Source organism: Bactrocera latifrons, unplaced genomic scaffold (genome assembly GCF_001853355.1).
Source record: "Bactrocera latifrons isolate USDA-ARS-PBARC rearing strain unplaced genomic scaffold, ASM185335v1 scaffold_21, whole genome shotgun sequence".
Classification (NCBI taxonomy): Eukaryota; Metazoa; Arthropoda; class Insecta; order Diptera; family Tephritidae; genus Bactrocera; species Bactrocera latifrons.
This window is the reverse complement of record NW_017535630.1, coordinates 882,837-898,647: the sequence shown is the minus strand read 5'-3', so window position 1 is coordinate 898,647 and position 15,811 is coordinate 882,837. Positions and strand designations below refer to the sequence as shown.

Genomic DNA, 15,811 nt, shown 5'->3' with positions numbered 1-15,811 from the left:
TTTATACTTTGTTTTATATATTTTTGTTATTAAAACAATTATAATAATTAAAATAACCAAAAACACAACAAATTCTATGTATTACACTTTTTACACAAAAAATCTAACCTAAACATAAACTCCATATATTCGACAGATTTAAAAAACATGGTGCATCAGCAATCCAGTGATGGCATGGATGTGGGACCGAATGCTGGCGGTGGCTTGGATGGTGTCCGAGTCGGCAGCGGATTTGATGCGTTACCAGCGCGTTGTATAATGCCAAAGGTTTTGGAAAATCTAATGATTTACGAAAATTTCGATGTACACGAAACACATCGTGTCGAGGATGGGGTCTGTACACATATAACACGTTTGCCGCCGAAAAAGCAGGAAATATTCAAACAGTTCGGTATTCAGAGTAATCAAACGGTAACCTTTTACGAAAAGTACATAATCGTCGAAAACTTCAGCAAATTTTGCAATGTGAGCAAACACAAAGGAAGCGTAAATTGCATACAATTATACATACATACATACACATATGCGCATATGCCTTAATATGCGTACATATACGTACACATTTTTCTTTGGCCTATAAAAGATTGCTGCGTTTATATTTAGAGTTTTTATGGCGAAAAGAAGGCTGGTTTTAGTGCTTATGCTTTTATATTAATGCAAATTTTATTACATATATATGTACATACAAACATATACATACATACATACTTATACATATGTATGTATATAATCATTAAAATGTTGCAAAAAGCTCTCGACTTTGTTCAAGTAGTTTGAATGGCAGCGATGTCTATGCTAAAGCGCAGCGCTCTGAACAATTCGTTCGGAGATCGTAACAGTTCCTCTGAAAAATAATCAGTTGCGAATTTCGTGAAGACATCTCCTCAATTAAAAAAGTTTTCCATACAAACTTGATGATTTGATAGTTCAGTTTGTATGACAGCTATACGCTATAGTAATTCGATCTCAATAATTTATTGGATAATAGTAGCGTTACCTCAGACAACAATCCATGCCAAATTTCGTGCAGATATCTCTTCAACTAAAAAAGTTTCCCATACAAAAACTCGATTTTGATCGTTCAGTTTGTAAGGCAGCTATATGCTATAGTGGTTCGATATCGGTGGTTCTGACAAATAGGCAGCTTTGTGGTGAGAAAACGACGTGTGCAAAATTTCAGGTCTATATCTCAAAAACTAAGCAACTAGATCACGTATGGACAGACGGACTCCGCTAAATTGAGTCAGCTCGTGACGCTGATCTTTTATCCTTCTGAGCATTTCAAACTTCGTGACAGTCTTAATATACTTTGTTGAGGATATAAACCTCACGTTCAAGAACCGTTTAAGCGCCAATGAGAGCACAGTTATTTGTTTTACTCTCTCGTTTTTTAAACAAAAGTTAAAATTTTTATCTTATATATTTCTTGTTTACGCCACTTTACCGTTTGCAGGAATATAAGATTTCCGATCATAGACCCTTTTTGGACTTCCATGAGAGTGGCTTACCCAAATGTGAGCAGGTCAAATTTGTACGATATTTGGGGCAGGGACTACCAAATTTGACACTCAACAAGATATACTTATCCTTCAAGGATTTATTGGGAATGAATCGCATTGAGAAGTAAGCAATAATTAGTAATTTATATATTTAAACAATTATTTGCAAAAATTAACCTAACCTAACTTAATTGGATAACTTACAGAACAACCGCTGATGGCTACAATTTGGATATGATTTTGAAGAAGAAGAAAAAGAATTTATACAATCGCATGCAGGCCGCAGGTATAACTACGCCAAATAATTGCTTTGCATCTTACAATCCGAACAACTATTCGATCAATTCGGCAAATCAATTCAATCAGACAAATCAATTTTTTCCAAATCTAACCATACCCATTTGATATGCCTCCAAAATGCAACAATAGCAGCAATATTGTGCAAATTATTAAAACGTTAACACACACAAAAACAAAATAGCAACAACAACAAAAGCAAAACAAAAACAATCATTTATTCAATTACAGTTCATAGAGAGAGTAGTGAACCGGCGCCGTCAACTCAAGCCAACAACACCCAACCGACAACCGCACAACCGACGCATCTCGATGGCTTCAAGACCTAACAATAACCATTACAAGCGCACGAGTGCTATAGCATGGAGTGGCGACTAGGCGTGATGTGGCGGTGGAGTGCAAAGCAAATGAAAGGATTAAACTTGAAATTATACTTCCTGGAACTGGACCCGAAACTGTTGTGTCTTCAAAAATTCATGCAAAAAATTATGTTAATTAAAAATTATTAAAATTAAATGAAAAACACGCGAAAGTAGAAAGAAAATATTCATAAGTGCTAAATTTAGAGGTTATGGTTGTTAAGTTCAAAATTTGTTTTGATAAAAAAAACCAAAAAATAAACAAAAATCAGTGCGAAAGGACAAATTTCTTAAAAACTAAATGTGTGCAAATTAAGACAAGCACACGTTAATAAACTATATACAAATACAGCAAAGAAAAAAACAAAGAAAAAAATCAAAAACAACAGCAAAAGCAATGTAGCGATGTATGCTAAGTTAGAGATAAATGAGGATTCACATTAAAAAAGTGTAATGATTGCAAGAATATTAAACAAATCAAAAGATATGTAACACAAAGCTAGAAGAAGCATTAGAATTTTGAAGAAATATACAATCAGATAATTTATAACATTAAAATTCGTTAATATTTAAAAAATAGTTTTTTTGAAATTCATTATATATTTTTATGAAAATCAAAAAACGTTAACTAAAATACCCACACAAATACAAAAGATGCCCATACAAGAACTATATACTATTTTGGTCCCATCTAAACTATTTATTCGGAGTTTTTACCTTGGAACACTATTTTTATATATCTGAATTAATTTCCAAATTATTTTCTTTAAATAAGGACTTCTTTGCTTTCACCTCACTTTTGAATTTCCACAATATTTTCACTTATATTCTTTTTTTTTGTCACACAAAATGTTTAGCGCACTTTTTTTGTATTAAAACGACTACATAAATCAAACATACTCGCACCCAAAAAGTAAAATATGCATATAAAACCAAACACAAAAAAAAAAAACAAAAAAACTATAATCAAAAACCCTTGAAAATCAATCCATAACACGTAAATGTGGATTTAACCTAGAAACCGACAAAATCACTGATTAACATAATATTCCTATATACAATACTTACATATTATATAAAAGTAAAAAACGCAATGAAATCTGAATATAGTATACATATTGTAATAAAGATCAACTATATATACATTAAATTATATATTATATATATTAATGCTATTAATTGAAATATATTACAAGTAATAAATCAAAAATAAAACCCAAGACTTTCTATTACAAAATTATTGAATGAAACAATTACAGTTTGCAATAGCACAAGTTAGATTTATTTAGCTATTTTCTCAAGTTTTCAAAAATTTAAACAATCTTATTAGGGGAATCATACATATTCTCCTCGGCAGTCATTCCGTTAGCAATATATGTATATATATATAAACGATTGATTTGATTTTTATTTATTTTTTTTTTTTTTCTTTTGTAATAAAAGCATTTACATAAAGTGTAAAGAAAAAATGCGTCAACGATGTTTAAGAATTTTGTATGTCGCACAGTAGCAAAAGTTTTAAGATTTGCTTTTCGAAACAGCAGCCTCTCTTTCTGCAGCGCGTTGTTTAGCCTTTTCATAGATAGGCATTAATTGGCCTTGTTCGCCCAACATTTTTAGTAATTCTACTATAAATGGTAAATAGTTATGCTTACGACGAATGTTTTCGATCTGTAAAGGAAAAAAAAAATTATTGTTTTGGTAAAATGTACAAAAGCCAGCAAAATCTTTTAAGAATTAATTTTCTTTGAAACTCATAACGAAATAATAGTTATTTAACTATTGGTAATGCACAAATTTGAGTTAATAACCACATTAACTTTTTTACTAAACAGTTTTATTATTATGTTTTTGAACTACTAGTAAAGTTACTTTCACTTACTTTATATCGCTTCCGTTTCTCAACTTCGTACTCCATTTTCGAACGCAATTTAGCGATTTCAGTCTGTCTATCCTCGTCGGTGTCCATGGCGTCGTCAGCGGTGTTTATAAGCTGATCAATTTTTTGCTGATATATTTTCAAACGATCCGACACAAGCGCCATAAGATTAAAGTGAATTTCGCCTTCGCTGTACTTTTGCATACGCTTTTCGATTATTGGGCGCACAACATCGATCCAATTTTGATCAGTGGCCACAGCGCCCAAATCGACTGGACCTTCTTTCAAGCCATCGAGCTCATATAAGCGCCCATTGATCGGTATATAACCGATGAAATGGTATACATCATCATCTTTGTTTTGGTTTTTAGTGTCTAGCTCGTAGAGTGTTTGTCGCGCAAATGAATTATGCACAGAACGAATTTTAGGCGCATTGCTCAGTGTTAAGCCTTTGTTGAACGGATCGAAAGATTGTGAAAATTCTTTGAATTCACTAAGTGTTGGCCCCAAGTTAATATCTGGGTGATTGCAATTCAGTAATATGCTTAGTATAGCTTGTGTAGCGCAAGCATTATTTATAACTTGTTTCGCAAAGAATATATTATCTAAACGATCGTCCTTTACTACTGTGCCAACAGATTCGTCGTCCTGTACCCATTTAAACAGGAATATTAGACCATGTATAGGTTCGAGTTCTTTGAACAGGTCACGATCTAAGCTCCATATTTCTTCTACCTGCACCCCTTCGCAACCTAAAATGTTATAAAGAATTGGAATGGTTAACAATATAATTTGGTATCTCGCTGTAGTTCTCAATAATAAACATACACAATAAAAAAAATGAACAGATAACAAATTCCGATGATATTGCAATTTTGCACAAAATTGTTTATCTTGTATACTTAACCCCCAAGCGAAGAAAATTGTGTCAAACACCTTCATAGAAGCCGGTAAATAAAGACGCTAATAAAGTTACTTACCGAATTCACGAATAAGTTCCGTAAATACACCGGGATCACTCTCAATTAAACACCAACTTCCTGCACCGTCCGACATTTTATTTATTTCTTAAAATTGTATTTATTTCAGCGAACCAGAAATTGTACTATATGATTCTATTGACAATTAATCTTTGACACAAATATATTTTTACCTGTCAAAATTAAAAAAATGCAATTCACAACGTAGCTATGAACAGGGTTACCGACACTACCTAACAATAAACAGTGTTGACAAATATTTCATTTGAAGAATTGTATACTGAAGAATAATGTTTAATATTATTGATACAAGAGATCCAAATTAACCATTTATCTTACCTTAAAATCTTTACCGAAATCCAACTGTTTTTTTTAGTTAATTTGCTTACTTGTTATAATTTTAAACTATGGTTTTCAGTTATTTGTACTTTTAATAGAGATTACGTTGTTGTTCAGCATATTTTGACACATAATTCTTAATAACAATACTGTGTTTATTTTCATTGTGCGTGTAAAAAATGTGTTCTTTGTAGTCCACTGACCCATAGTAAAAGTACATTGTTATAAAAACTTAAAAAAAAAAATCGTAGTGCGATGGAATACACCTCTGCTATTTGTCCGCCATGACACAAAGCAATCAGTTTCGAAGTGACTGTGGTAAATGCAAAGCGATTGCAAATCGGAGAAGAAAATAAGAATTTTTCAAAAATTATTTTCCCTCATAAAAATGTGTAAAAAAATTTGCTAACTATTGAAAATTGTTGAAGTGAACTTATTTGTAATGAATGCCAATATTTGTGAAGAATAAAATGCAGTGAAAGGTGTGAAAAAAATGGAGTTAAGTTTTCTAGTTACGACGTCGATGAAAATTTTGCAAATGAAAAAAATGGGTAGTTGCGGTGGCGGTGTGTGTAAATTGGAGTAATTTATGCGATTTGTACACATTTAATAAAAATTTACAAAAACTGATAAACCATTATATAAAGTTACTGCTTGTAAGTAGTCAATACGTGTTACGATTTTATAAATTTTTAACCGGCTGAGAAACGACGCACATATTTTCCAAGTGAAGTCAAGTGTGAATTGTGAAAAGTTAAGTAGGAGAAGTGGCCAAAGGGGTGGATGAAAGATGGTCGTATCCAAAGACTCTAAGCGGAAACGCAAAGAGTCACCGCCACCTCAACCGACGGCAGTGGAGTCGTCACCAGAAATGCCTAAACGGTACGTAATACGTTTATTTGTAAGAAGCCCGGTTTATGTGATCAATATGGAATTTGTTTTTTTTACCATTCAGTAGTATTAAGAGGGCATATAGCAATTTTATGTGTGGTGTATGGATAACTATTTCAAATATAGTAGCAAAACAACGGACATTCAATTACCAGCTTATATGTATGTATGTATGTGCAACTATGTGTGTATGTACCTGTTCACGGAATAATTTATATATGCATGCAATTATATATGATAGACAAGTGCATAAGTCATTTATTGTATATTAAAGCAGTAATAATCAAAGGAAGTATTTTGAAAGTATGCAAATAAAATATGTACATATGAGAATAATAATAAAGTCGAATTTGTATCGTAAAAAGAAAATTTAATTTGAAAAACTTCTTTGTTATTCAAATATATTTATATTTAATAAATTAGCAATGCATTTTCTGAAGCAGAATTTTGTAAAATTCTTAAAGGGGGAATAGGGTTAATTCGTGTAAAACAAAGTCAGTTTCAATGTATTCCTTATGAAGATGTCGATTATATTTTTAAATACTAATGGTAAAAGTAAATAATTGAAAATGGGGGCAATTGTTCTGGGTCGTTTCGGTGTTTAATGAGGTGCACCCACTTTGAAAAAGCTAGTGGTGGGAAAACGCTTTAAAGTTTGGATATAATACGTTCGTAAATAGGCATAAATACTCGTAACTTCCTGAACCATATAATATAGTAAGAAAAACACATTTTTCCAATTTGTTAGATATGCCCTTTCGAAGGAAAAAAAATAAACCGAACTGTATTTCTGTATTTTTTCTGAGACACGTATGTGACATTGCAAATTTAATGATGGGTTTAATGATGTTTTCAATGTCGTTTCCCTTTTGACTATTGTATTATTAAATTCTTATAACATTCTTAATACATACATTTTTATAGTTTAATTAGCATACAAATGAAATAAATTTTAATTGTCAAACTGACGCTGTAATCTTATGTTTATATCTTTCACTTGTAGAACCAAAGTTCAAGCCCAACGAAAATTTGCACAAGGTCAAAATGCTCCCACGTCATCATACAGTGCAGTGATTGCAGCTTCTTCTTCGTCAAATACTGGTCCGAGCACATCGTCTGAAAGCCGTGAACCACCAACAGAAATTTTACCAAACAAGCGTCCGAAGACTGAAGATTTTCTGACTTTCTTGTGTTTTCGTGGAACGCCCGCATTACCAGCGCATTTAGACTTCTTAAATCAAGGCAAGACGAAAGAACCAGAGCGTCCTGTAAAGATAACACCAGTTAAAAATACCAAAGGTGGTAAAAAAGGCAAGAAAGGTCGACCCAAAGGTAGCACAACGAAGAAAGAAGAACCAAAAGCGTCGACATCCAAAAATGCCGCAACCACTCTTGCAGAGGCGCCCGAGAACAGTAACTCCAAGGCGGATGAACCTTCCACAGAAGCTGCTACAAAACCAGAAGACAATATTGGGTCCGTCGAAAATAATATTATACCATTTGCGGTGCGGAAGCGTGCAGAAGTAGTTCCTGTTGGTAATCGACGAAGTCGTCCACCGGGCGATCAACAGTCCAACAACAACACTGAAACTGATAAGTGCAATAATACACCGGATACAAAAAGACGTTCAAATCGGGGTGGTGCAAAAGATACACAACAAACCACGGAGCATGATAGTGAAGAAGATGAATTCTATTCTGCAAAAGATGAAGCTACGAAAATTGAAGATTCCGAAAAAGAATTGTATGTAGTGCGAAGAAGCGATGCGAAGAAATCAAAAACACCCACAATACAGGAGCGTAAATCAGAAACGCCTTCGAAGGAGAGTGAAACGGGACGTTCACGCAAGGGTAGACCTCCATCAACAGCGAAAAAAGGTAAAGACGTTCCACCAGAGGATGTCCAGTTGGAATCAAATTCCAAAGAAATTATAAAAATAACACAAACAAAAGATGATAAGCCAAAAGCTAAAGATAAAATTCCGGTAAAACGGCCTAGACAGAAAGAGTCGCCAATATTTATACCATCGCCTGAGCCTTCAGGGCGTATGACAAGGCAACGAGCCTTTTTTGAACCAGTGAAAGTAATACACACCGAAGAAGCGGATGACGACCATGTTGTTGAGAATAATGTGAAATTAGGAAATGTCGATAACAAGTCAGTTAAAGATTCGAACAAAAATTCTAAGAAGTCTATACAAAATGCATCTGAAGATGTGAATACCGAAAATAAAGATAAAATGAACGTTTTTGACTTTTCGTCCGATGACGAACAACCCTTGGCAAAAGCTATAAAACTCAAGAAGGGACCGAAGGTTTCGCCAAAGAAGGGCGGAGGTCGTGCTGGAAAGCTTGGTAAGAAAGCTACACCAAAAAAAGCAAACTCGGAACAAAATCAAGAAATGTTAGTGGCTGAAGCTGTAAAAACAAACGAAGAAATCGAATCAAGTCCTATCGCCAATGGCAATGAAAAGGTAGCCGTGGAAGAAAAACCACAAGCGCCTCTAAAAGCTAAAGGCAGGGGTCGAGGGAGAATAGCAAAAAAGAAAATAGAAGACGAGGTCGAAATAGAGAAAGAAACAATACCACAATCTCCGAAGAAGCAATCGCCTGTGCGTCAAATAACAAACAAGAAATCAAAGTCAGACATCTCGGCACTAAATGGTGAAGATGAAAAGGAGAGCAGTGGAAATGCAAGATTTCCACGACCATCGCGAAAAACAAAAGAGGCAGCTGCAATTTATATGGGCATCATAGGGCATAAACTACAATTAGCCGAAGATGAAGATGACGACTTATCATTGAATAGTTTTCCAGATCGGCCCAATGTAAAGGAGATGGAAAAAATGGAGAACGAGTTAAAAAAGAATGCCGCTACCGGCGCCAATACTAATGCAACCGGCAGTGCGGCGCCCCTTCCACCAAAGGAGGCGCCAAAGTCCACCATAGTGGAACCAGTAGTTCCTGTGGAGAAACCAACGACCGGCAGACGCGGCCGTCCACCCAAACAACCCAAACAAGCGCCAGTCAAACGGGAAATCGAAGGCATGCTAGTTAAGAAAGGGGTCATCACGAAAATACCCACAACGGTAGAGAGCACCACGAGTAGTAAGCAAAAGTCGGACATCAGTAAAGCAGATACCGATGATGAAGATTTTTTATTGAATAAAGAGTTAAATGAAACCAAGCGCAAACTAGAGAAAAGTTTCAGTGATTCTGATGACGAGCCGCTGGCGATAAAAGCAAATATCAAATCAAATGATAAAGATTCCGAACATTCGGATTCGAGAAAATGTGACAGTACAACACAAAACTTCGTGCCACCGAATCAATTAATGATGTTACCAATTACCACGAAACCAGTAACAACACCACCACTCAATACCGCCACACCTGTGACGAGCGCTTCCCCGGTAACGGCAGCAGTAACACAATGTGCGATACCACAAGTACCAAGTCCATTTAAGACAATTGAAAAAAAATCACCCATACCAACATCTAAAATATTAAATGTGCCAGCGACTTATGCAATACCTTCGGTGACACCGCCAGCCGCAAATGTGAATATCGCGCTAAATGCCGGCTTCAACAAAACACCGACTTATTTGCCACCAGCTTCACCACATTATCATACGCAACATGTACGCCCAGCGGCACATCCATTTCCCAACGCTAAGTCGCCCACAGCACCACCAACACCCACTAGCAATGCTGCATTGCCGCCACACTTGCAGGCCCCGTTACCGCCACAGTCACCGCTGAAGTACCCAGCCGCACCAACAACCTATCCCCCACCCATCGAAGCATATCCATCACCGAAAATAAATCCGAATTTTCTAACACCGAAATTCGACCGCACCACTTTACCGCGCACCAACAACTTTCCATCACCATCTCCAGTGAAATTTGAACTGTCATCCGTTACTAAAGGCGGACTTGGAAATTCCTCTTTGGCAACGAAAATGAACATGCCCGGCGCTGGCACCACCGTTGCTATAACAGCAAGCACCAGTGTAACTACCTCGGCTATAGCCGGTGCGACAGCTGCATCCACCGATCCCTTAAAAGATGAAATCGGCAGCATACTCACAGCCAGTCTCATGCCAAGCAAAGAGGAGTCCGGAAAAGTATTTGGTATAGCTAGCGTAAGTCTGGCGCAAAGTTCGGGTCCGGACAACACCAAGTGTACGCTGGGTAAGTGCGGTTCTATACACAAACCAGTATTGGGTCCCGTAGTGCCTACCGAGGGCTACATCGGTGATCAGCTATCGAGCAAGGAACGCCGCAAAGCAAAAGTCAATATGACACACGAGCAAATACAAAAGTGGCTAATTGAATGTTCGTCGAATCCCGATGAGATACAAGATGATTTGGACGATGATTTCGATGATAATTTGCGGCCAAATCTCTTTGCCACCACGCCGCCACCGACACGCGATGACAAGGAGAGCACATCGTTTAGTTCGTCATCGAAGGCCACACGTGATCTGGGCAAAAGTGAAAGTGCCTGGTCGGCGAAGGGACCATCTCTAAAGGCCACACCCGTTATTGCAACGAGCAGCCGCAAAGACGATGGTAAAATGCTGGACACCGTTAGTCCAATGGACGTTGTCACCGAAAACGAGCGTACAAGTGGCCAAGCAATAAATCTCACACAAAAGACTAGTGCCAAAACAAACAGCAATGCGCACGTCAGAAGTGAGACACCAACACCAGTCAAAACCACACGCGCCGAGAAGGCCGAAAAGAAAACGGCAGCCGTTAAGAAACTCAAAGAAGAAAAGGCTACAAACGAAACGGCCAGCAAGGATAATAAACAGAGTAAATACGAAAAAGAAAAGGATACGCCAACAAGCTCCAGCGGGAACTCCAAGACAACTGCTGCTGGCAAGCAGGCACAAGCGCAAACGCCTACAACTATTCAAGCACCCGCGTTGGATACTACGCCGACGTCAAAACAAAGTCGTAAGAAGAACAGCACTACCAACGCAATGGTGCCACCAACAGCGACAGACGAGAAGAACACGACGCCACTTAAGTCTGTTCTAAATACTCCGTCGCTCAGCGCTTCCACCGCAGCAAAAACACCCAAACGAACGCCTGTCTACAATCAGAAGAATCAGCAAAAACAAATTGAACTCAAAGAAACAACAACAACAAGTCACAAGAAGTGTGCGCCATTTTCTTATGGTGCATTTTCGGCGGATAACGAGAAGTCCATATATTCCTTCGATAAGGACGACGATGAAGTCGAGGGCCATAAGCTGCCACAAACAACGCCAGCATTTAGACGACAGAGCGGACGCGACTCTCAAAATGAGGAGTCCACACCAAACACACCGACAACAACAAGCAAAGCTTCGCCGGGTAAGAAACGCACGTCGACGGGTGCTGCAGTCGCAACACCAACAGCCTCCAGCGACAAGCCTAACAAGGACGTCGCTGGGAAGACGCAAAATAGTTCCGTTTCCTTGACATTAAGTCCGTCGGAGAATTGTAAGCTCGTTAAAGTGAGTTTAGATTCCGAGAAGCCTGGTGTTAGCAATAAAGCTAACGCTGCGAAATCTGCGAAAACCGCCAAGAAGCAGGAGACCGCAAATAACGATGCAGATTCCGACGAGGAGGGCCACACATTTTACATACCACTACAAGGTATTGGCGCCGGCGGTGATGGCGAAGGTGGCATACAAGGTGTTGCAGTGAAATTGGGACGTGAGGGACCTGATGGACCGAACCAAAAGGTTATAATGCATGCCACCTTGGTGACAAAAGCGCAGATGGGCTCCAATTCTAAACCGCTGCCGGAGTCCATGAACGTGGCGGATATTGTGAAAACTTTAATACCAAGTACGCAAACAATATCGTCAGCTTTGGCGACAGCTGCAAAGAACACCGCCGAAGGTGACACAAAAAAGTCCGAGAAGGCGAACACAACACAACCAAACAGCTCCGAGGTGTCAACAACAAACGCCGATAAATCATCTTCGAATAGTTTGAAAAATGTACCAATTGGCACCGTACAGCCCAGATTCAAAGCTGGCGCAGACGCGAACAACCAACCATCCACATCGGCAGCTGCGGCTAATGCTGCCAATACGTCAGTCGGCGGTCCGTTAGTGCGTGTGAACTCAAACTCTTCGCTTTTCTCAGGTTCGGCTAAATCACGTATGGGCGGGGCTGGTCCCGGTCCAAGCGGACATGGCGCGAATAAGAAATTCAAAGATGACACACCTATTAAAATGTCCAACAACACTGCATTTCCGCGTCACGATGACCCAACGCAAATGGTGGAGGCGCCGATCTTTCGTCCAACGGAAAAAGAGTTTGCCGATCCCATTGATTTCATTGAACGCATCACACCCATTGCTGCGCGTTTCGGTATTTGTAAAATAATACCACCGGCCACGTTCAAGCCGGAGTGTCGCATATCGGACGAGATGCGTTTCACAGCATACAATCAATACGTACATAAGATGCTTCATCGTTGGGGACCCAGCGCCAAGGAGCTAAGTGCAATTAAAAAATATCTCGCCACACAGAGCATTGTTATGAATCATCCACCATGGATTGGCGGCATGGAAGTTGATCTGCCGCGTCTTTACCACACCGTTCAGGAGTTGGGCGGCTTGAAGGAGGTGATTGAGAAGAAGAAATGGGCGCGGGTAGCCGAAGAGATGTGCATTCCGAAGTTGGCACAAGATCGTGTTACGAAACTTGATGATATATACTGCAAGTATTTGCTACCTTACGATACCTTATCGCCAGCCGAACGCCAAAAGTTATTCGACGAAGTCGAAGCGGATTGGGCGAAACGTGAGGCGCGGGCACGACGTAATGCCGATCGTTTTGTGAATACGGAGAGTGTGTCGAATGAAGAAGACGATGTTTCCTCAGAGGACGATGAAGAATCCGAAGAGGAAGTGGACGGTGTGTCAATGGAGTGCATTGTGAAAGGGCGCAGCATGCCGCTTAGTCAATTTTATCGCATTGCACGCAATACAATGGCGCTGTGGTTCAAGAATACCGAACCGATTGTCAATGAGGTTGAGGCTGAGTTTTGGCGTCATGTAGCCGTGCGTGACAGTCATGTTTGTGTGCATTCTGGTTCTATAGATTCCTCCGGTTGGGGTTATGGTTTCCCCAGTCCGGGACCAAAAAGTAAAGGTTCAAATTATGCACGCCACCCGTGGAATCTGAAAGTGCTAACGAATAATCCCGGATCGGTATTGCGCTCGCTTGGTCCTGTAATGGGCGTAACAGTACCGACTCTGCATGTAGGCATGTTGTTCTCTGCGTGCTGCTGGTACCGCGATCCACATGGGCTCTCCTGGATTGAATATTTACATACAGGCGCCTCAAAACTGTGGTACGGCATTCCAGATGACCAGAGCGCCAATTTCCGATCAGCACTTACTTCGCTCATTCCCACACACTGTCAAAATAAGACAATTTGGCTGCCTTGTGACACGGTTATGGTTCCACCGCACATGCTCACCGATCGCGGCGTGTCGCTATGTCGCATCGAACAGAAACCGGGCGAGTTTATTGTTGTGTTTCCACGTGCCTACACCTCGAGCTTGGCCACGGGCTATGTGGTGTCCGAGAGTGTTTACTTCGCCACGACGTCTTGGCTGGATTTGGCTAAAGATGATTTTAGAGTAAGTAATCTATCAATTTTGATTTTTCTAATATTTATATCCACCACAAGGTGTGTTAAGTTTGCCAGGTTGTATGTACATATTTTGTATTTGTGAAGGATATAGCTAAAGTGCAACCGAAGTTAAAGTTTCTTCTTGTTTTATATAAAAAAAATAAATAATTATTAAAACTTAAATTAAAAAAATATTTTTATTTCTTAAAGGACATTCATGATAGCTGCGAACCTGCTATGTTTTCCTTGGAGCAACTACTTTTCGCATTGGGTTATGATCAGCGTGTGACTTCCGACACCCTCCAACAAATGCTGCCCATGCTGCAGGAAGTGTACGAGAAGGAGTTGGCCGCGCGAGAGCAGCTCAAGGTATAACTAACTAATATTTGCTTTCTTTAATAAGAAAATAATAAAAAATGATTTATTGTCATTTCAAGGCTGCTGGCGTTACGTCCACGGAAAAGGTGGGCAACGAGAAAGGTTCCAAGGCTAAAAAGCAGCAACCACCACATAAATCCATTGAAAGTGAGTGCGACTTGTGTCGCGCTAATTTGTATATATCAATGGTGAAGACGGAGGAAGGCAATGTCTATTGCTTGCAACATGCTTTGAAGAATTTAAATAACGGCAATATACAGGCGAAACAGTGCAAACTCATATACGCTTACAATGTGGAAGATATTGAAAGCTTAATAAAAAATCTCAAAGATAAGATTCAACAGAAGCGGCATGCTGTTACGGGGAAAAAGTCCAAGTAGTATCGTGTGCGCCGGAAACGAAATCTCTGTAAATAAATGCAATACGTTGACGTAAATCCACGAATTTTACGCATACGCCGTGTATATACATACATAAATATACACTTAAGAGTGTCGCTATATACATATTTAGTGCGTCTACGCTTGATTTCGAACTTAAATGTCCGAGGTTAAATAAAATTTCGAATGGCAAATTGCAATTTTGAATTCTTTGACACATACACGTACACTATATATATATTTATACATATGTTCGCGCTTTATATGATAGTATGTATTTGTGAAAGGTCGAAACGGTTTTAGAAACCACCAAAAATGTATGTATGTTGGTATGTTGTGTATAAACATTTACTGATACACAGTTAAGTTTCCTTTATATTTAACTATATATAAAGAAATATATATATAAATGTTCAGTTGTGTATATCCATATGCGTATATATTTGTATATATACATACATACAATATATAAACTGTGGTTCTAAAAACAAATGTATGCATAATTTGTAGATTTAAAAGCTAGAAAGTTGCAATTTCTAATTTAACATTTTGCTATGCAGTTAGAGTAGTGCATCACACACACACTAGTGTTTAGGCGACGCGCATTCACATACATACATACATAAATAGTGTGTGCAAATGAATTTTTCTTTTTCTTTATTATCGTATTTTTATTTTTTTGACTAAAACTAATAAATGATAAATTGTATTTGATGTTAAGCAATGATAAATTTACGTGATGTATAAATAAATATCTTAGAATTTAAAGCAAAGGACGATAACAAGCAAGAAATGCTAAGAATTAATAATGAAAAAGAGTATAATAATAAAATTGATGATTAAGCATAGTTTCTTTTTGTTTTTGTAAATGCAAGTAGTGCGCTTCTGTTGTATCCTTTTCTGAAATTGAATTACAAAAAATTTTCTTAAGACTCACTCCAATGAGAAAGTATTTGCAAAATATTTTTAATTCTAATGAAGAATAAATGTTTTATTTCTTTCTTTGTATACATATATGTAATTGTAAGTTTCCTTTAAAACGTAAACATTTGCATTAGATGTTCAATGTATTCCACATGATGAAGTGCAACAATAAATATTTCATTAATACTAAACTGAATTAATTGTGTTTACTTTAGTTTACCATCATTTGATCAG

General features: G+C 38.0%; 3 protein-coding genes across 4 annotated transcripts in view; 2 read left to right on the top strand and 1 right to left on the bottom strand.

Moving 5' to 3' along the window:
- LOC108968338 overlaps positions 1-2,718 on the top strand; it is a 35,834-nt gene extending 33,116 nt beyond the window's left edge. The window contains exons 5-8 of one of the 2 annotated variants that reach the window (XM_018932318.1): positions 137-465; positions 1,454-1,623; positions 1,706-1,785; positions 2,028-2,718. In XM_018932318.1, coding sequence (XP_018787863.1) covers positions 137-465; positions 1,454-1,623; positions 1,706-1,785; positions 2,028-2,125 — 677 coding nt within the window. In that variant the 3' untranslated portion in view covers positions 2,126-2,718. Of the gene's footprint in view, positions 1-136; positions 466-1,453; positions 1,624-1,705 lie in introns of both variants that reach the window. The other variant, XM_018932317.1, reaches the window with a different exon arrangement.
- Positions 2,719-3,414: 696 nt separating this feature from the next.
- Positions 3,415-5,196, bottom strand: LOC108968318 (ubiquitin carboxyl-terminal hydrolase isozyme L5). The gene is made up of 3 exons (XM_018932273.1): positions 5,015-5,196; positions 4,038-4,786; positions 3,415-3,826 (listed from the first exon to the last, which is right to left on the bottom strand). The coding sequence occupies exons 1-3, from the start codon at positions 5,088-5,090 to the stop codon at positions 3,674-3,676; spliced, it is 978 nt and encodes a 325-aa protein (XP_018787818.1). The 5' UTR covers positions 5,091-5,196; the 3' UTR covers positions 3,415-3,673.
- A 478-nt stretch (positions 5,197-5,674) lies between these two features.
- LOC108968344 lies at positions 5,675-14,657 on the top strand. The gene is made up of 4 exons (XM_018932326.1): positions 5,675-6,235; positions 7,248-13,902; positions 14,106-14,264; positions 14,333-14,657. Exons 1-4 carry the CDS (start codon positions 6,144-6,146, stop codon positions 14,651-14,653), a joined length of 7,227 nt encoding a protein of 2,408 aa, XP_018787871.1. The 5' UTR covers positions 5,675-6,143; the 3' UTR covers positions 14,654-14,657.
- The last annotated feature ends 1,154 nt before the right edge of the window (positions 14,658-15,811 follow it).